The 21830-nt window shown below is 52.0% G+C and overlaps 1 protein-coding gene across 1 annotated transcript; it reads right to left on the reverse strand.

The window, feature by feature from the left end:
• Positions 1-3139: 3139 nt before the first annotated feature.
• STRIP1 (striatin interacting protein 1) lies at positions 3140-21627 on the reverse strand. Its single transcript, XM_061121201.1, has 21 exons — positions 21406-21627; positions 18958-19027; positions 18163-18237; positions 17607-17741; positions 16796-16916; positions 15963-16031; positions 14860-14966; positions 14626-14753; positions 13195-13377; positions 12600-12817; positions 11343-11408; positions 11171-11234; positions 10018-10089; positions 9455-9529; positions 9162-9259; positions 7794-7920; positions 7485-7585; positions 6675-6741; positions 6018-6122; positions 5166-5370; positions 3140-4073 (listed from the first exon to the last, which is right to left on the reverse strand). Exons 1-21 carry the CDS (start codon positions 21583-21585, stop codon positions 3826-3828), a joined length of 2514 nt encoding a protein of 837 aa, XP_060977184.1. The 5' UTR covers positions 21586-21627; the 3' UTR covers positions 3140-3825.
• Positions 21628-21830: the final 203 nt, after the last annotated feature.

Genomic DNA, 21830 nt, shown 5'->3' on the forward strand with positions numbered 1-21830 from the left:
AGGCGTAGCCAGCAAAATTTTGGACTGTCTCACAGAAGTCAGAGACGCAGAAGAGAAAGATTAGTTCTACAGATACTGAGTGCCCACTTGTGCCATGTCTGGTGCTGGGTGCCAGACGCAGAGCGGTGGTCAAGAAAAACCACGACCCCCTCACTTTCACAGCTCAGAAAGAGGGAAGAGGAAGGAATCCGTGAAAGCAAAGGAAACAGAAGTGGGAAAGAGACAGACAAGAGAAGAACACAAAGTTGAGTCAGAGATTGACGCAGCAAGGACGGGAGAGGCGGGCAGCGGCCAGAGCGGGCCGTGTGCGGGAGGGCGGCCCTGGTTGGGGAGGGCACGGGGAGGCCAGAGACCAGCTCCTGGCTGCCATCCAGGGGCATCTGCCCACAGCTCATATTTTTCTGTCTGGTGACAGCTGCATGAAGAGAAAGCTGACTTTACAGCCGCCCACTTCACACATAATGAATATGAATGGGCATCCCAGAGCCTGTTCCCTGGGATTATCTGTGAGTTGACGGCTTCTCCCACTGACTGGGCCATCCCAGCCAGCCTGTCCCCTGGCTGGGACTCGGGCAGCCCTTCCACCTGCTTCCCATTAGCCGTCCTCCCGTCCTCCCCTCCTCCTCCTCCACACCCTAGGCGTCTCACCCCAAGACACAGCCCCCAGGTCTCCAGACGCCCCTGCCCCTAGCCTCACTCCAGAGGCAGCCTTACTCCTCAGCCCAGTCAAGGCCAGGTTGGGGGCTCTAGTTCACCCTTTTAGAAAAGGAAAAGGGAACTGACCCCACTTGGAATCTTGAGAGGAGCTAGACTTGGTCTCCTTTTGCTAAGGCTCCTCTCTGCTCCTGTGGGTCCCACTCAGAGAAGCCCTAAATCTTGATCCTGGCAGGGGCCCAGACACCAGACCCGGAGAGGAGAGCCCTAGCTAGCATGCCCTTCAGTCTCAGCTTCCAGTGTCAATCCAGCATCAGGAAATGCTTCTCATTAGAGCCATTCAATCTTCAGCCCCAGGCGCTCCCAATCCTTTATACATCAGCCTGAATTATAACCCCAGTGCACAGACCCTCTGCAGCCCCAGACAGGAACGGAGCCCTCAGGAACTGGGCATTTCCTGTATCCAACAGGGGGAGAACAGCCTCGGCCACTGGCTCATCCCTGCTGTGAGCACAAAGCATGTGCTCTCGGAGCCCTTGTTCCTGATGCTGGAGCCCCCGCCTTCCCCTCAACAACTGCAGGCTCCCCTCGCCCTGCCCCTACCCCAGCGGGAGGGCACTGGCTAGGAGCAGCGGGCCCCGTGAGGCCCTCCAGGTGTCTGTCTCTGCCACATCACTGCTTCCACTTGCCTTTCTGGCCAGCTGTCCATCAACCGTGAGCTTCTCAAGGAAAGTAAGAGCGTGGTGTCCTGTTCACCTCGACACTCAGGACACCCACAGCAGGCTCGGCCCAGACCCGGCTTCAAATGGCCAACCTGCCAGAGCACTCTCTGTGGCCATGGTTAAGGCCCTTCCCCTCCTGCGCCAGCAGATGTAGGATTCACCTGCCCAAGCTTTACTGGCCTGTGCAGCTTTGATATTCTGTGTTCATTCTGCATAGATATATAGAAAGATATTTACAGATCTTTGCAAACCAAGAGAGAAAATGGCACCTTTGTTAAGGTGAAGCTTCAGAGGAGAGATAGGGGAAATAAAAAACTGGGAAGGAGGTCAAAGCCTCAGCTTGGTGGCTTCACGGAGAAGGCAACGGCAACCCACTCCAGTACCCTTGCCTGAAAAATCCCAAGGACGAAGGAGTCTGGTAGGCTGCAGTCCATGGGGTCGTGAAGAGTCGGACATGACTGAGCGACTTCACTTTCACTTTTCACTTTCATGCATTGGAGAAGGAAATGGCAACCCACTCCAGTGTTCTTGCCTAGAGAATCCCAGAGACAGGGGAGCTTGGTGGGCTGCCGTCTATGGGGTTGCACAGAGTCGGACACGACTGAAGCGACTTAGCAGCACCAGCAACAGGTGGGTTCAGGAAGCCAGGCTGTGTGGTGAAATAAGAATGTGAAAATTTATCTTACTCAGACTGCAGTCTCAAAATACACACTTGCTATTGATCCTAGTAGAAAAGAGCAGAGAATCCATCATGTACACATAAATTGTGTTGAATCCCCTTGTCCTGTGCAAGTTACTTTGTGGTAAAGGACAATTGCAGGGACTTTCCATTTCTTAGGCCGTGTGACTTACACACAGAACACACTGCTGGCTGCACCAGGCTGCTCATAATCACGCTGGTGCATCAAGATCCATCCTGAAAGCCCAGCTCTGGGCCTGGACTGAGGCTTAGTGGGCAGGTACTGAACAAAAAGCCAACAAAGGGGAGAATTCCCCCAGAATACATTTCCTTCCTAAGTCAAGACCCCTTGGAGACTTAGAAAAACCCCATACATGGCCTACAGGTGAGAAAAGGAAACTTGTAGCAGTTCTGGAAAGGGGGCACCCTTTCCCAGCATCAGAACATAAGATCCTCAGAAGCAGAGCCTCAAGATCGAGTGAGGTGTATACATCGAGGCAGATGTATCCAGGGGTCCAAAGGCTGGAGGCAGGCTCCAGGAGGCCTCACACTGACACTGAACACAAAGGTGCGCCTTGCTTTTTCTTCAGCCACGTGGGCCTGCTGACCCTCTCTTTCCCAGGACTCCTCATGGTCTGCTTCCCCAGGCTCTGGGCACTTAAGTCTCCTCTCAGTCCCCAAGCACCTGCCCAGGGAGGGCCCAGGACAGTCCACCCCTTCTCTAACCTGGCCCCTCCCCTCCTAGTACTGGAATTGGTTTGGCTGAGGCCAGCTCAAGGGTGTGAGCCAGAGAAACCTGGGGCTCCTAGTGTAATTATCTCTAACCCAGGGGGGGTGCAGACAACTTAATCACTTCAGCAACCCCAAGCCCTGGGGCTGGGAGCCCTGGGGCAAAACCAGATTGACTGGGGTAAGAACACTCGGGCCAAGTACCAACTCCCCCTCTCCTTCCCCCTCAGATGGGAAAAGTGGGCAGTTCGGCAGGGACAAGGGGGTGATCTATCAATGCTGGCAAGAAAACCCACTTTCTAGACCTGGAGGAGATGTTCAGGGGCCACGTTTCCTGCAGACAAGGCAATGGGCATTGGTTTTGCTTCCTTTTAATGTAAACAGAATACACAAACACATTAAAAACCTCAACATGACACAATACACACAGATGTATATATAGATATTTACAGACCTCACACACCAAGAAAAAAAAAATGGCCCCTCTGATTAAGGGAGGCTTCTTCTCCTCCCCTAACCCTATCCAAAACCAAACTGCTGAGGCAGCTGCAGGAGCCTCTGCAATTGCTTCTGGATGAAACCTAGCAAGAGGCTGGAATGACATCAGAAACCCCCAGAGCAAGGCCAAGATTCCGCTCTAATCCCAAGCCCTCCTTCTTTGGCAAGCTGACATGCCAAGGATTTGTGTCTCAGAAGAGTGAGCATGACCCCTGAAATTCAGACATAATGCATTCCCAGCCCATTCCAGCCTTGGGTGGAATGACAGAGGAGCTGCAACCATGTCCAAGAGAGGAGGGCAAGGAAGAGTGAAGGAAGACAGGATCTCAAGCAGAGAGATGACCACTCCGGAGCAGGACCCTGGGAATCAAAGAGAAGCCAGATCCAGACTTGCCCACCAGCCCAGCACTGGCTCAGAAGGGCACGGTAGGGATGTGCTGCCACCTGGAGGAGGAAGGGAGCACTGCAGCAAGGAACCAGGACAGCCCCTGGGGTACCTGGAGATCACCCCTTCTTTCATTTTCAGCCTCTTGCCCAGGAGCCTCACTGCAGCAGCTCTTCCCAGGAAATGGGCTTGGAGAAGACCTCCCTTTCTAACCAGAGGTCATAGTTCATCTGGAAGTCCTCAGGGAGGTCCACTCGCTGGCCCAGGACACTTTGCAGGCAGTTATCCACAGGCAGAAAGTCAGGGTTGCTGTGGGCCCGGTCATAGCGCCGGGCGTTGAAGCGCTCGATGTTGGCACGGAGGGCACACTCCTCTGCCTGGAAGTCCCAAGGCCGGGCATCGAGATCTACGACGAAGCAGAAGGACATGTTATGTTGGGAGCCAAAGCCTTGTGGCAGCTCCCCTTGGGGTCACTGCGGCTCAGGGCCATGCAGGCCTGGGCTTGGACTGTTCAATGTCAACCAATAGCAGGAAACTTCCAAGCCCAACCCTCGGGAAGACTTACAGGACTTCTTTCCCAGGTACACAGGAAAGTCAGGTCAAAGGCGAAATGCCAGAGCTACAGAGAAAGAGGCTATACAGCAGTTTGTGTGGATCTGCTGAAGGAAAGCCAGGAGCACAACACTTCTCTGAAAGTCACATTCCCCCTGGCTCTCCCAGATAAGAGGCAGGAACCTGCAGATACCCCCGTTTGCTTATTCTCTCAATTCCCTGACCACGTGCTGTGGGCCACCCTGGCTCTGTACAAATTCAGGGTGTTAGGAGTGCAGATGCAGTCCTGTGGCCCTGGTGCCGTGGTCAGGAATTCTAAGGGTGCGGCAGCATGCTTGAGGGTACCAGGAAGACCCACTCTGCCAGGGAGACCAAGGTGGGGAGGGGAGGAACACGTGCAGATACAGAGGGGTACAGGGAGGCATTCTGCCAGGAGAGGGAACAAAAGTCCGGGACAGGATGGCCAATGTGCTCAGAGCCCTAGGTGTGATGGGAGCTGGGCTGAGAAAGTGGAACAGATTATAGAAGACAGGGAGGGACCATGTGTGGGCCTTATGTGTTAAGAGTTTGGCTCTAATTCTCAGGGAAATCAGAAGTCAAAGAGGATTTTACTCAGAGAGATACCACCACCAGATCTGGGTTTTATAAATATCACTAGGGCAAAGTCTGCGGCACTGATGGGAGGGAAAGGAACTAGAGGCAGGGAAGCCATCAGGAGCTGTGAGAATTTCGGTGACCAGGACCAAGGCAGCTGCAGGGGTGAGAGAAAGGATGAGAGGTCGGAGAAAGTCTTGTGACAATTCCTGGACAAGGAGAGAGGAGGCCCAGAGAGGAGCCAGGAGGACCACAGCCACAAGCCTGGCAGGTTCTCCAGGTCCCTCCTGGGCTCCCCATCCCGATGCTACCGAAGCGGCACTGGGCACGTGCGGGCTGCTCGGAGCCTCACCGTTGCCGTAGGCCCAGTCGTCGTTGAGCCGGTGCCGCACCTTCTGGTAGATGGCAGACATGGTCTTCATGTTGCTCTTCCGCCACTGCCGCCCCAGGTACTTGGTCTGCACCTTGAGCAGCTTCAGCACGTACAGCTGCATCATGGCCTGCTTCACCTTCAGGGCCCGCTTCAGGATGGGGGCCGACTTGAACACCACCAGCATCTGGGAGGGGGCAGGAGGGAGGCCATGTTGAGGGCAGAAATAAACCCTGCTCCATCATCCGCTGCTGTCCCTCCAGGGTTACGGGCAGGGTGGCCAGCTGTTACAGTCTTCCTCAGACTAAAGAGTTCCTTAGGACATATGACTTCCACTAAAGTCTCCTGGCTAAAACTGGGAAAGTCCCAGGCAAACCTGGATGGTTGGTCACCCGAGTTATGGGTCATTCTGGAATCTGAAGAAAGCTATGGATTCCGTCACCCAAAGTATCCCTATGTGCAGGTACATACACTTTCAGGGGGTTAGTGGGCCTCCCCACCCGAGGCATCCACAGACTCAGGGTTGAGACGATTCTCAGAACCCTGGTTATGTTACCAGTGGAGATTAAGAGGACAAACAAAATTCTGTCTATATTACACGTGAATTTGTCTCAGTGCATGACTGTGCCTCTTCCAGCTTCTAGTTCAACTCATCAAGGAACGAGGGATCCACCCTCAACATCTAAGGATGTGGCCACAGGAGAGTTAGGTGAGGAGGATGTGGCTGCTCCAGCAGCCCTGAGGACTCCCTGTCCCCATGTGAAGGGGACAGGACGGTGTGTGGCACTCTGCTTTAAGCGCTGGGACTCATGCCTGCTGGCTGTGCTGACTCACCATTGTCCTTGAGTGCTTCCATTTTGTCAGCTTGTTCAAGATCCGAAGCAGATTAATACAAGAAAAGAGGTTTCTCCAGCAAAACTGGTTATTGTCACCTGCTTCCTGCAGGGAAAACCCAGGAACCATCATCTCCTACACAGCTGCAGGTGCCCCACAGTTTCCCAGGCCCTCCCATGTAGGACCTCAGCACTGCTGGGTTGCTCCATGTGGGTACCAGGAACCCTCTCCTCTCCTCAGTCCAGGGGGAATGCCATCCCAGAAGCTGGCAGAGGGTAGGGGGTGCTCCCTAGAATCTTCCTGCAGGAAATGTGGAGCATGATATTGGGGGCCCGGCCTCAGCCCCCACTACCTGACGCACCCAGGCTCCCTCAGAGCTGTGGCCCCAGAGTTCCAGTGTGGGGAGAAGGAAAGAACTCGACCAGGTGAGCTCTGCGTCAGCAGCCCCTGAAGACCACAGTCCTGACAAAGTTATTTCTAAATCCAAATGTTCCTACAAGGTTCCCTCTCTGGTCCTCCTATGCAATGTCAGTGCTTCAAAAGCCAGGCACTCAACAGTGAGCTGACCTGTAAAGACACCTTTCCCCTGGGGGAGGAGGCAGGATCTCCAGTCCGGCCCTTACCCAGGGAGCGCCGGGGCACAGGCCAGCTACTCACCAGACTCTCGGCAGTCAGCTCTGGCAGCTCGTGCACCACGCAGTGAGGGTAGTCCAAGACAGAGATGCTGCAGGGGGCAAGAGAACAAGGCACCCACCGTGAGCAAGGGCTGGGGCCTGGCAGAACAGCCGCTGGCGCCTGGCTCTCCTCTCTGACTTGCAGGAGCAGCAACAGTAATCTACCTTGCCTGCACTACCCTGACAGGAAAACACCTGCTACAAGAGGACACGTAAGACCCCTCTGTAGCCAGAAACAAGCTTGTAATCTTGTGAGGGGTGGAGAGAGCACGGTATCCCTCAGCAATAAACCTGGGGTCCGGGGGTAGATTTCTCAAGGCAGTTAATTTACGCCAAACCCCTACTGGAGACTGTGTCTGGCTGACAGCTGAGCTTGTGGTGCATCACAGTGACAAGCAGTCAGAGTCAAGTACAGCCGGCACCAGGTGATGAGGCGGGGTAAGGGCAGACAAGGCATCACACTGCACATGGCCAAGCTCCTGGCAGAGGGCAGGCAGCCCCGCCAGTCTCCTCAAAAGAATGGGGGATGCAGGAGGACCGAGGGCAGTACTGGAGCCCAGGACGAGAATCCTCCCACCCAGGCACAGGCAGACTGAGTCACCTGTCACCAGACTAGCCAGACTCAGGCTTGACAAACTGGCATTTTCTACAGACCACGTCTCTTTCATCTTTGGATCCGCACATCTGGCAAAGCACCAGCTTGTGGATGCTGACTGGGCTCAGTGGAAGAGGCCAGCCAGGAGCCCTGCCATCTGGCCATACCCACCCCTTCCTGATCCCTGGTCCTTGTCACCTGTTCTTGGCAGTGATGTAGGACATAATGTTTTGATTGAAGAACTTTAGGATCAAAGGGATGCAGTTGGCAAACACCAGGTGCTGGGCCATGTACTCAAACTGAAAGCAACAGGAGAAAAAATAAGCATGCCCCTTGGGATCTCACCCTTTCTCTAGTGATAAGAGGCCTCATGTGGAGGACTGTTTATTTGCACATTCACGCAGAGCTTAGGGAGGTGTGAAGCCCAGGCCTCTATTCTTTGGGGCCAGAGGAGCGGCACTGCCCAAGGTCCTGGCCTCATGGACAGAAAGAAGGGGCTGTAGATACCTGATAGACGTGGTTCAGCTTGAAGTGCTTGAGTAACAGCAGCAGGACGGCAGAAATGGCCTTAACGATGACCTCTTTGTGGCGGTTCACATCCACTCCCAGCTTCATGCTCTGCAGCACTGTGGTGCTGGAAGCACAACCCCTGGTGAGCTCCCAGCACGTGCAGCACCTCCTGCCTGGCGCTCCCAGGAGACAGGACCCCAGAGCCTTCTTGGGGCAGAGCTCCCACCTAACCCTCCACCCTACGGACATCTCAGAGGTTAGGCCCGGCTCCTCTCACCCACCTCCCAAGCAATCTGGCTCAGTACAACTGACTTCTTCCTTGTGATGCCCCAACATATTCTTAGCCTATTTCCCTGCTTTTCCTCCAAAAATGAACTTCTCATCTCAAGATCTTCCTTAAGCTTCTGCCACCATACGTATTTGTGTTCCTCAGAGAATGTTCTGTTGGAATACCAGCATATTGAGATGGCTCATGTTATGGGGAAAAGGGGTTCGGAGTTAGATAAATTTAGGAAGCATTTACTTAAATCAGTTTCTTAATTTAGGAGTTAAGTTCTTAATTAAGGAGTTAGCTATAAACCTTTACAAGAGGAGATTTAATATTTAACTCTGGAATCCTTTTTCCAAGCACCACCGGATGGCCTGGTGGTCTAGAACGCCCACTCTGGTGTTGGCCACCCCTCCTACTCCATCACTGCGCTATCCCTGCTCCACTCAAGGGGCGAGCCCACCAGAGAGGCTCAGAGCTGGGCAGTTCTGGCAGGCGGGCAGGAGATCAGGTTCCCGGTCCTTCTCAAAGTAGAACGTGATCTGAGTTTGTACTCTCACATCAAAAGGATGAGATCAGGGCCCCAGGGAGGAAGAACCCCTAAAGATTTCACTATTACCCTGAGACACACAAAAATATTTTTCATGCCAGTTCACTGGTGAACAGTAAAGAATCTACACCCGGTTCCAGTAAGGCTGATTTTTGTGCAGAAGCTGAAAATGTATGTCCTAATGTCCTAATCATATAGCTTTCAAGGGAGCACTTGGGGAAATGTCAGACACAGCTCCATTCATTTAACAGAGGAGGAAGAGGAAGTGACTTCTCTGATTTACTCAGTCGCAGAGACTACACTAGAATCCAGGCCAACTAGATGAAAATGTCCTCACAAGCAGTAAAACTAAGTATTTTACCCAGTACATTTTCTTTCTTTGAAACCAGGAACACCCTAAAGTTAATCTGCAGAGAAGCTGAGCTAACATAGCAGCAGCAGCAGCAGCAACAACAAAGCAAAGAACCACCGCTGCTGGCAAACGTGGGCTGAAAGGCAGACACGCCCCCTTTCTGTACATCCTCAACATGCAAGACTTGGTACTCACGGCATCTCCTCAGGCAGGACATCAGCTAGGATGTTGATCGAGTCTGTTTTGGCCTTTGAGGTGGGAGCTGCGGCCAGCAGGATCTTCAGCAGCGCTATCTGGGGAGGAGCAGACATTCACACAGCGTGGCTGAGGGCGCCCCGGGCAGCACAAAGTCCTGAGAGGCAGTGCTTTTAGAGGTGCTCAGGGGGCACAAGGAGGGGCTCAAGGACACCGGTGGGCAGGCTCTCAAGGCCTATGTTGTGGGGAGGTGACCCCATGGCAGGCAGAGCGCTCAGGAGGCGCGCACTCACCATGTACTGTGGCAGGCTGGGGAGCAAGCCTTGGTAGAGAGTTTCTGCAGGGACCTGTTCGACTTCCTCTTCTCCCTTTCAACACAATGGGTATAAGGGGCACTGATACAAAGCCTGGTCCTGACAGTGCCCTCCTGAGCCTGCCTGCTAGCTGGCTGCAGGAGAATCTGTAAGGATGGACGGAAACGACAATGCTAATGATGATCACAAACTTTTAATAACAAAATGTGCCAGGTACTTCACTTGTAAAGACACAATGAATCCTTACTACAACTCTATGAAAAAAGTACCATTGTTATTTCCATTTAACAGGCGAGGAAGGGAAAGCAGAAGGAGAGCGAGTACCTTGCCTATGTCACCATCCACCAAGGGTGGAGCTGGGATTCAGAGGTAGGTGGCGGGCCCAGAGTCTGCTCTGACCCCTGCACCTGACACGCAGCAGCCCAGCAGCGGGAGCTAGACTGGGAGCCATGTGAGGGCAGGCCAGGGTACTCTGCAGCCTAGGCCCATACACTGCTGGGAACGGCCAGGATCCTGGGAGCTGAGGAAGGCGCCCAACTCACCCCCGAGAGAGGAGAGCGAAGGTACTCCTCCTCCATCTGTGCCTGGACCTCTGCAATTGACGTGTACTTGTGCTGGAGAGAGAGGGAAAGAGGCATTAGGATAAACACCCCACATTCTCTGGCCAAATGCCCACACCTGGGAAAGACCCCATGCAATTTTCCTCAAACATCATCTTCTGGAAGAGCGCTAAATCACCACAGAGATCCTGAACTAAAACCCAAACCCAAGATATTTTTCTAAGTGGGCACTTATCTCTTAAAACCAGTATAAAAAAAGCACACAACAGATTAGGGGGAAAAAAGGCAAATTAAAGGAGAGAAGGGGACCTTCAGATAGCTACAGCTATAGGAGGAAATTTAAAAGCAGAATCCAGGACTCAAGTACTCAGAACCAAGTACTCAAATACTCAAAAAGCCTAACTGCATGAGGCCCACCTAATACTACAAATTTCAAAAATATATTTCAAAAACATGAACATTTACATTCCAGATACGCTCTTAGGGGACACACCTCTTCCTCACTGTGCTGTTTCCTCCCACTGGAGGGACACGTGTGTACCAAACGCCCTGGTCTCTCCCTGCCGCCCCCCCATCACTCCTCCCCTTCCTGACTGGCCAGTATGGGAGGAGGAACCGGACAGTCTCAGCCCAACCTCTTTCTCTTCTCTCTTAAGGAAAAAGAAAAGCCTGTGTACTCTTCCGCTCCTTGCCTAGGCTGAGCAGGGTTCCGCCCTCTCTGGTCTGGGTAGGCGAGAGAAGGGAGGAGTCAGGACACCTCCTGCAGCTGTGCTCTCGTATCACTCCATCGGCAACAAAGCTGGCATTTGAATCTCCATCTGCCTGCTCCTCTAACTCAACTCCCTGAACTCGGGCAAGGAAAACGGAGGCTATTTCCTAGGCCCCTTAAAACGCCAACAGTCAGTTAATATAATTTTTAATGGGTACCCCTGTAAGTACCCAACAAAAAAGTTCAGTTAAAATAAGTAAAATGTATGAAAAAGTGTTTTCAAGCATACTGCCACTGTCCACCTACTCCTCCACCCCTCGTTCCTTCAGGCAGACAGAAATTTAAAAAGGCTTCTCCCAACAGGCTTGGTCTCACTTTACTCACTTGGGACCAAACCAGGCCAAAAGCTTACCTGAGGCCACCTACCTGTTTCAGAGTCTTGATGCTTTCGTGGATTGGCCTGGGCAGCCCCACCACTGTGTTCGTGTCACTGGAGAAGAACAAAGGCCCCGTGTTAGGTCTGGGTTCTCACACAGCTGAGGCCGGGAGGGTGACCTTCCCACTACCTTTCTTTAAAAGGCACTCAGATCATACTCACCTGCCCAGAGTGTAACCTATGAACTTGCTGCGGCTGGACTCGAGGAACATCTCAATGTCTTTCTCCCTGGCAAAGGAAAAGACTGTGGTTTTCTTACAAGTTACCTCAAGGCCTCATGGTTAGCAAAACACAGAACGTCCAGAAATTGTGAAGCCAAAAGTCTCCCACAATTGTTTTTTTGAAAAAAAAAAAAAAAAAAAAAAGAACTGAAACCTTCAGACTATTTTAAGGTCCTTCATAACGCTGTTGGATCAATACTCTGAAAACATACTAAGTGTAACTAATTTACTCATAAAATTAAGGTGCTACATCAAACTTAAAAGCATACTTTATTCAAGCGTACTTGACATTAATAACAAGTCTGTCAACAGAATTTCTCAGATATTTATGACAGTTCCAATTACAGCTGTAAACTACCCCTTTTTTCATATGAGTCATATTGTCCTGTCTCAGACTATTAGGCTAGCTTGCATTTTCTGATGACTTGTTCTGTATCCCCATCACAGATCACTGAAAACTGGGGCTTTACTTAGATCAAGAAAATGACTTCTATATCCTTTCCTATGTTCATCTATTTCTTAAGTTGATACCCTTTCAAACAGATTCCATTTATATGCATACAGGAACCTTCAAATCCATGGATTCACGCACATGTATCTCAAACGTCTTAATTATGGTTCCAAAGAAATTCTTCCTTAATCTATAAGCAAGTAAGTAAGTAAGTGAAATCGTTCAGTCGTGTCCAACTCTATGCGACCCCGTGGGGCTGTAGCCCACCAGGCTTCTCCGTCCATGGGATTCTCCAGGCAAGAATACTGGAGGGGATTGCCATTCCCTTCTCCAGGGGATCTTCCTGACCCAGGGACCGAACCCAGGTCTCCCGCATTGCAGGCAGACCCTTTAACCTCTGAGCCACCAGAGAAACCCTTAATCTGTAATTTTCTGTCAAATGTCATACACAATCCCTGGGAGAGTAGAGATGGGTTCCCTTAAATGTCCTTGTTTTAATTTTTTTCTATTTCCTTTTACTAGTATCACGTCTAACCAAGAGCTAATCCACGTTCCTGACTTGAGAGCCATATAAGGCCTCTTTGTGCCAGGCCAGCACTGGGCACTTCAAGAGAGGTTCATCCCAAGGTCAAGGACATCCTGGCCTTGCACAGGACCTCATGTGACAACTCAGGCCAGATGACAGGCCTGCGGGAATGATGACTCTGGTTTCAGGAGTGAAGAGCATTCAGGAGGTCTGAGACTCACCTGACCTTGGGAGCCCACGGGAGCCCCTTTGGGCAAGTCAGCCTGTCGGTCTGGGGGTGCTGCAGTGGGGGAGGCATGACCTCATCCCGCTCAAGGGGGAACGTCTCCCCCTCCAAACTGTTGTCGTCATCATTCTCCTCCTCCTCCTCTCGAGAGTCATCAGCCTTGTAGGGATCCCGCTCGTTGAAGGCATCCAAGTTGTCCTGCTTTATGAGTGCCTGAAAGCAAAGGGAAGGGAGGTCACACAAGAGCCAACCAACGAACAAGTAAGGGGCACGGAGGCTGGAGAGGCAATCATACAGAAAGGTGGAAGGAAGAGCCAGGAGCAGTGGAAAAACCCGAGAGCAAGGCACGGTCTTGGGCCCATGTGACAAATCATTTCTTGCCCCAGAGTCCCTCAGAAGTGCCACGTGCTTAATGCCCACTAGATCCTGGCCCCTGGGCTGGGGACAGAGTGTCCCTGCCCTAAAGGCATGCACACTGACTCACTGGTCAGAGGGGACTTGCAGCAACCTGGGGCTCATCAAGGGACCCTGCCACTGCACCTGTGTACCCTGAGAACCCTCAGGAGTCATGGGGACCTCGTCGCCCTCACCTTATGCTCCCGACGGCCCCGTTTCTGCTGCTGCTCAATCAGGTCAGAGGCAGAGGCTGGGGGTGAGGCGGCCCTCATGTTGCGGATGACCTTGATGCTGTCCTCAGGCAACGGGGGGAGCCCCAGGATAGCGCGCTTCTCGGCCTTCATGCTCTGCAGCTCCTCAAAGCCGCCCAGAGTGCACTGCATCAGACAGGCGTGGAGCCAGGTCAACATGTCCACAAGTCCCTGTCTGTGTCAGGCTCGAAAGTTATCTGTGACACCACAGCTTTACAGAGACCACGCAACCTCTGAACAAGGGCCTCGGCCCACCTCCAAGAGAAGCAAGCGACATCATCATGGGAGAGGAGAAAGGGGGGGCAAGGAGAGACAGACAGGCTGACAGACAGACAGGCTGACAAAGCCTGGTGCAGAAGCACACACAGCTCGGTGTGGACCACAGACTCCTAAGTAGGAACAAAGGCTGTCTGAAGAGCTTAACCCTTCAAGTTCCTAGAAAAGTAAGTGACACTCAAATGCTTCAAAAGCTGTACATGCTAGTCTTTCAAAGTTAAATTGGGAATACAATGCTGGATGCTCAAATTAAGAAAACAAAAAAATCTTCACCTAAACATCACCCTAGAAGTAAAACCCCAGTAGAGCTCAATGATTTTAGGTTGCTTCATTTCATTGTTTCTGAGCAGTACAACTGCTTTCCTCTCTGGCTTCAATGAGGCTTCACAGGCAACCAACAGGCTTCTAGCCAAAATGAAATGTGTAGACCACTCTGAAGGGGCCTATACTCACTGAGCTCTGACTCCGCAGAGCTGGCCCATTATGGAAGATGGGAAGGTGAGGCCCGAGGAGAGCAAGAGTACAGACTCCAGCTCCTCTGTCCTCCCGGGTCACTCCTCCTAGCAGAAAGTGCTCCTGGTCTGGCAAGGGTCTGGCTACTGAGCATGGCCCCCAAGCCAAGGGTGAAAGCCGGCCTGCTCTCCTGGACCCAATCCTTCCCTAGCTAGAAAGAAAGTAAGCTTTTACACCATACCCTGAGGATAATGTAAGCTCAGGGCTCACCCTTTCTTCTTTCCAGTGACATCTGACTGAGGGGCCCTATTACACCAGCTCTAATCTTGCCTCGAATCACTTTACAAGCTCCAGGTTCAAAGAGCAGCCTGTCTGGGGAGAAGGTGTTTCATGACTGCAGAAAACAGTTTCCAGGAACCAGGGAACCAACCACCTATTTTGATTCAAACGCCAAGTCCTCTTTGGCTGCTGTGAGCTCAAAGTGACACTTTTTTGTCATTTCCTTTCAGGACCCTTCTTTCAGAGTTTTATTTAACTAAAGCAGTTATGTATTCATATAATTCAATAACCAAAAGGATACACAGTGAAAATCTCCCTCCTCCCCTGCCCCCGAGCACCTGAGTTCCCCTCCAAGGAAATGCTCACCAACACTGTCTTCCAGAGCAGCAAGAGAACCTTTTTCATGGGAAAGTGAGGCGCATGGCCACTGCAAAATTTGGTCACCATCCCAAAGAGCATGATGGCAAATGGCTCACTGTTGTACAGCGGGGAACCTGGGGGACACCAAGGTATCACGACCATCGGCAGCAATAGCACCCTCCCAAAGCCCTCCAGCCTCCATTCCCAGGAAGGCCTCCAGCCAGGGCCCCCGAGTCCTACCCAGCTCAGCCCTGAAGGTCTGTCGCATCGTCCTCCACTCGGCCTTATCACCCTCACACTCCTGGTGAACGGTCTCCACAATCAGGTACATGATGTTGAGCAAGACCCTGGGAACAAGAGGCAGCTCGTAAGGGGGCAGGATGGAGGATCAAGGGAGCACCCCTGGCTTCCTCACATCCCACCCGACATGAGAAAAGTCTGCACACAAAGGCTGGCTGGAGCAGGGGTGGAGGTAGGGGTGCGAGGACTGTAAGGTAGCAAAAACTGAAAACTCAGTCCCACAAAACACCTTGTGATGTTTCCTTCTTTGTCCCTGGTGCTAAGGTTGAGACCAGACCTTCTATTCTGTGTTTCTAGGGTCTGAGTGCTTACTCAAAGCAGATGCTTAATAAATGGCTACTGAATGGATGGACATGAGCAAGAATAGCCCAAAGCATTTACTACCCTAAGCTTCCTGGAATGAGAAAAACAGAGGCAGGAGTGAGCTGTGGAAGTGGGTGCTGGATCCGACAAAGCAGAGGATGGTCAAGGTGAGAACAAGCAAGTGTTTACCCCATGATGGAGCAGAAACAGGAGCGAGCAGGACGATGGGCAGGGACCCTAACTACAGTAGGGAACGCTACCAGTATCTAATCTGAAAACTTCCAAATTCACAAAAAGAGGTGTATTCTAATCCTCACAAAAATGGAAAGGTGATCTTGCTGCCTAGCAGCTGCTAAACTTTGGACACAGCCAGGAAACATCCTGAAGCCGTCAGGACTACCCCATGCAGATGGGCATCAAGCTTGATACAAGAAGCCACATCGCGTGCTTCATCCCAATACAAAAGCCACTCCACCAAGCTTCTTGGCAGCAGTGTGGGCAGGAGGCCACACTTCTAAGCAACTTCACCCTGGATTTCCTCTGGGGGTCTCATCCCAGGGCCCACCCAGGGAGCCCTCAGTAGGGCCTACTCATCATACACCGAGCCCATCGCATCCGCAGATCAGTGCGTGCAGAAGAGCAGCGCACACAGCGAGGAAACCCAGAGCGCCCGCCCCTGCCCGCCCTGCCCTCCTTCTCTGGGTAGCGCTCGGGGAGCCCCGGTGTGCGGCTCGCCTCACCTCAGGTCCGTGCTGTCAGCCAGAGAGATGGCTGGCTTCCTCACCGCACTGCTGCAGGCAGCACTGTTGCTGTGGGAGAGACGTGAGAGTCAGCGCCGTCCCCCAGGCAGGAAGAGGAGTGGCTCCCCCAACAAGTGCTGCCCAGCAAGGAGATAACACCCGATGCGATGCACTCAGACTGCACAAGAGCCCACAGGACCCAGCGGGCAACACTCGGGCCCTGACCCAGGCTGCCAAGGTTGGAATCGTGGCCCTAATGCTGCCTAGCCACATGCCCCTGACACTCAATTTCTCCATGCCATAGTTTCCTCATCTGCAAAATGGGGACGGTCACAGCAGCTACGTCACTGATGAGTTAGTGTGTACAGTGTCCTTAGAACAACGCCCGGGACATGCAAGCACCCATGGGGCCCTTTTACTACTGATGGTGTTTTCCTTAGATGAGCAGCAGCTGACCTGTCCGAACAAAGGACTAGGGGAGACAAAGGCCAGAGCAGGTGTCGTTTGCGCCCATGTGTCAGACTTGTGTCTGGTCTCCTGCTCAGGGGAAACTCAAGGGAGTGTGCAGGTTCACACTTTTTCTTTTTTTTGGAAGGGCACTGTAGGCCTGGGCAGGAGCTGCATTGTCAAATGAGCTCTTTGGTGTTAGTGAGCTGTGGGGCCCCTCAGTGGTCTTCGAGGTTTGGGTCAGCATCTTGCCTGTTATTCAAACTGACTGATCAGAACAGAGCCCCATGTGACCCATTTAACCCTCTCAAAACTGGTTGTTCTGCAAGCTCTGCCCCTCTGCCCCGCTTCCCCTTCCCCTACTTAAGCCCCTCAGAAGAACTCACTCTATTTCCATGTTCAGAAGCTCCACCAGAGCGTTGAAGGTGCCCACCTCCAAGAGCAGAAAGGTGTTGTAGCGCATCCAGGACTGAACCTCGGCCTCTGAGCTGCACTCCCCAAAGGTGCCTGCAGACACAGGGCATGGCTCGCTGCGCTCCCGCCCGCATCTGACTGGGCAGCAGACACAGGGCATTGCTGCATCCCTGCCCGCATCTGACTGGGCAGCAGACACAGGGCATTGCTGCATCCCTGCCCGCATCTGACTGGGCAACAGATACAAGACAGGGCTCACTGCGTCCCTGCCCGCATCTGACTGGGCAGCAGACACAGGGCATTGCTGCATCCCTGCCCGCATCTGACTGGGCAACAGACACAAGATAGGGCTCACTGCGCTCCTGCCTGCATCTGAGTGGGCAGCAGACACAGGGCATGGCTGCGTCCCTGCCCGCATCTGACCGGGCAACAGACACAAGACAGGGCTCGCTGCGCTCCTGCCTGCATCTGACTGCGCAGCAGACACAGGGCATGGCTGCGTCCCTGCCCGCATCTGACTGGGCAGCAGACACAGGGCATGGTTGCGTCCCTGCCCGCATCTGACTGGGCAGCAGACACAGGGCATGGCTGCGTCCCTGCCCGCATCTGACCGGGCAAGAGACACAAGACAGGGCTCACTGCGCTCCTGCCTGCATCTGACTGGGCAGCAGACATCTGACCGGGCAGCAGACACAAGGCACGGCTTGCTGTGCCCCTCCCCACAGCTGACTGGGCAGCATCACTGAAGCTGGCGTCAGGGGTCCCTGGGTGTCCACTCAGTACCTTGGGCAACATAGAGGATCGCCCGAGCCACCTTGAGCCTCTTCTCCCTGGCAGTGACCTCCAGGCCGTCCAGCAGCCTCATGGCGTGGGTGCGGTGCTGGTTGGTGTCCAGCTCGGTCCACTTCCGATCTGTCACTGCCGGGAGAGAGACTGCTTAGATTGGAGCCTGGAAAAATCCTCCCAGTGGAACAGACACCATGTTAACCCATCAAATTCAGGACTGCCACAGGATCAGAAGCTCAGAAAGATAAATTACTCCTTACATAAGGGAGGGGGTCACACCACTGCCTCATGAATTTGAAGTGTGATTGAAATACTGCTATTTTGGGTGCAATTTAATTACATAAAGTTCCCCTCATGATACACACTTCTGAAAAGCCCCCACCAGAGTACCTGCAAGCCCACCCTACATGTCACATCTGGCCTTGAATAACTACGGTTCAGCAGGCTTCTCAGGCCACTCCAGGATGACTGAGGTCATTCAGATGACTAAGAGAAACCTGTAGCTCTCAGGATGCAGGGTGAAAGGAGCCAAGAAGTAGGGGAATCGTCTCACCGTGCATCCGGAAGTCCTCCTCAAAGCATTTTCGATTCATCAGGAATTCTGGTCCTTCCGTGTAGCTATAGAGCTCTATCAAGAAAAAAGGTCATTATCTCCATGTCCATGTCCCATAGCAGGGTCACAAGTAGCAGAGAAGGTAAGATGTCTGCTTCCAGGCCCAACTCTGTCCCTGAGTCATAGTGACTCCTGGATGATGCTATCTAATTACTAAGGGGGGTCTCAGTGCTCTAATGTGCACAACAGAATGCTGACTACCCTTGCAGCCAATAACCAGATGCCAGCTAGGCATAAAGCCTGGCATTTCCAGTCCAATGCGCATTGATCCCACCATGCCATGCCAAAGGCTGACTGCCACCACGAACATGTCTCTCTCAAGGGGTATGAGAACAGGGCCTGTACTATGGAGGCTTAAGAAGCAGCTCGGGCTGATTTCATACTACATATGAGCAGCAGCGGCAACAATAGATGGGCACAGAGGTAGACCCACTCACTGGCATTCCTTAGGACTCCTTGTTCAAGGAGAGACCACTGTCAGGGGGATTATGTATGGCCAAAGAACATCAATGTCCACAGTGGGACTGGGCCACAGCCAATTGAGTTGACCATGTGGAGATGTTTCATAAAAGTAAAGGACAAGTCAAAGTTATGCGATACGAAGGGCTTGAATCTAATAATAAATTTTATATAAACATATCATTACTAGTATTAATCAGGAGATAAAATGAACTCCAAAATGACACTCACTCTCAATTTTATTAAAGACCAAATAATAGACAGCCTCTGCCTTACCTGAGAGCTCTGCAGCCCACTTGTCTGTGTCAGCATACTCAAACTCCAGGTCTGGAGACTCAGAATAGCCCTGTTGAGAAAAGGAGTTATGTAAAAGATCACTGTGAGTGTTTTCCAAAGGAACAAACACACATGCTTCCAGAGACACCACTGTGTTATAAGACATCACTGCCTTCACTTTTCTGACCTTTTATCACAATGTTTTTGTCTTCTGGGTTAGTTCAGCTCTCCCTACCAAGCCCTCTCAGAGTACCTTGCACTACTCCTTCATGGCACTTACCATAACTCATATGCATCCGTTTAGTGTCCATTCTTCTCACCAATGATTTCACAATGCCCAGCAAAGTACTTGGCATAAATGACTGAATGAAGAGTGTATACTCAAATAAATACTTGTTGGATAAATGAACACTAAAGCTTCCATGTGTTCCATGCAGTAAAATGATCATTCCACATGGCGCAATGATTTTAGAAGCCTCATTTCTTTCTGGCTAGTGGGCTATCAACAGCTCAGTACAAAATAAGTATTGACACCCTCAGTCTTCCTGCATTTCTCTCAAATTTCAGCAAGAACTGACAGAGAAGGCAGCAGCTGAACAGAAATGGCTTCCCTCCCACACACAGGAGAGATTATGCCAAAGAATCTTTCTACTGCTGGAAATATGTGAGTACTGAGAACACACCATCTGGGAAGCCTTGTTCTGGGAAAAGAGAAGAGGTGAAGAAAAAGGTAGTCCTCAGCTTAATTACAATCTACTTGGGAAGACAATGACCACCCACAAAATGACATAACATGCCCTCAAACATGAATAACATAAATAACTCTACTTCTTATTCAGAGGCATCAGACTGCACACTTTCCTAAGTTCCTGAGCTTCAGTTTTGTCATTTATGTAACGAGGATGACAAAAATCTATCTTGAAGGTTTTTTAAGGACTAATCAAAACGATGTAGCACACAGTGGGCTCTCAGCAAATACCTGCCTCCCTGTCCTGCAGGCATGCCTCCAGCTACTGATTTCAGCTTTGACTCAAAAAAGAGCTATATCAGTATTTCTAAGAAAATAGATTTTGACAGGTCTCTCAGCTTAAACGTGTTCACGGAATGACCTTCCATGTGTTGAATCTACATAGAAATTAAAGGGTAGAAAGTACATTTAATGGAAACACTTAGGAAAATTGTTAACTATTTAAAAACTATGATGCCTCTGACGATGAAAGTGGATTCACCCCTACCACTTTTAAAATCCTCCATACTTGAAAAATTATTAAGAAGTCACCAGTGATGTGCAAAATCAGCCCATCATGCAAGGGCTACTAAAAGGTCAGTTTCATTGCTTTTTCAAATAATTCACTTCCAGCTCAAAGTGTATCTGATTGGAACTTGTCAAATTTTAATATTTTACCAGAAGTTTGTTCTTGCCAACAAAAACCAAGAGCTTGAGAGGTACTGATTTCAGGTGTCTGAAGATAGCATCATCACTCAGGTATGACCTGATACATTATATCTGGACAAGAAAAAAAAATGCCCTCTTATTAATAAGCACCTGATTGCTAATCAGCCTCGCGGTTGTCTCAGGTGAAAGAAATTTCCTAGTAAGTGCTCTGGGAACATGCTGATTAAGAAGCCCTAAAACGCTGCTACCGTGTGTGTCTTCATTCATGAATTCTACAATGGAATGCAGTGGGAGTATTCTTTAACTCGGGGTGAGGTGACTAGTCAGCTCCAGACTACGGTGTCTCCGGAATGGGTGGAACAGCCCACGAACGAGAGAAGAGAGATGTTGAGCCCCAACGCCTGTTTAAATTATTCCTGATCTGGGCACACCGACCACCCGGCACTGTCTAACCGTGGCCTGAATCTGCAGTGGCTGAGGTCAGAGCACAACAAGACTGCTCCCCTTTCCAAGCATCGCGACCTACAGGCGCGGAGTATTGATACTATTAGTGCTGATTAATTAGCTCAGTCCTTCTCGATGGGGCCTTCCCAACCCTCGCCAGCCCCTTCCCAGCCCACACACGCCCTCCACCGTGCGCCGCGGAACCCATAGGACCAGAAGCTGGAGATGATTAGGGGGTCGGGGGTGTAGCCGCCCCGCCCTCTAGAGCGCACGCAGATCACAGACTCTTCACCCGAGAAACGGGGCAGGGGGCGGACTTCCCAGGGGCTGGGGCCCGGAGGCCGCGCCCACAGCCCGGGCCTCAGAAAAGCCGATACCGGCTCCGGGAGCTTCTCCCGGTCGGCAGAGCTCGGGGCGGGGACCCCAGCTTCACTCCTCCGACCCCCGGGGATGCCAGCCTTGCTTCCTGCTCCTTTCGCTGTAAATGACAACTCCCCTGCCGAACCCTCCAGGAAACCCAGCCTGGACCCGAAAGTGGCCCCGAACTGGAGCCCGGGTCCACCGGCGCCGCCCGCCTGGTGCTAGCCTCGCCCCCCGAAGCTCCTGACCTCCGAGTCTTTTCTCTGGTTGCGGTTGAACTCTCGGGCTTTGCCACCAGGCAGGAGGCCTCCGGCGGTCCGCGGTGCCCCAGGTGGAGGCTGCGCGGTTGCAGGTGGCGGAGGTGGCGGCGGCTGAGGCTGCTTGTTGTTCATGATCAGAGGGCCGGGAGTGCCGGCTGCCGGCTCCATCTTGGCGGCTCCACACCCCCGGCTCAATTCACTGACTATGGCTGTGATGCAATTCTCGCGTGATTTCCTCTCGGAACGCGCCCTAGTCGCCATATTAAGTGTGGCGGCAAATGCCAGAGCCATCTTGACTGCCCAACACCTCGCGAGATTTTCCCTGTGTGAAATTTTACCCTTGTTGTAGTTTCTGTTTCGTTTCCAGTTTAGAGATCGTTTTTTATCTGCAAAGCCTCGCTTAACCCCTCAGC

The sequence above is a fragment of the Dama dama genome, chromosome 20 (genome assembly GCF_033118175.1).
Source record: "Dama dama isolate Ldn47 chromosome 20, ASM3311817v1, whole genome shotgun sequence".
Lineage (NCBI taxonomy): Eukaryota > Metazoa > Chordata > Mammalia > Artiodactyla > Cervidae > Dama > Dama dama.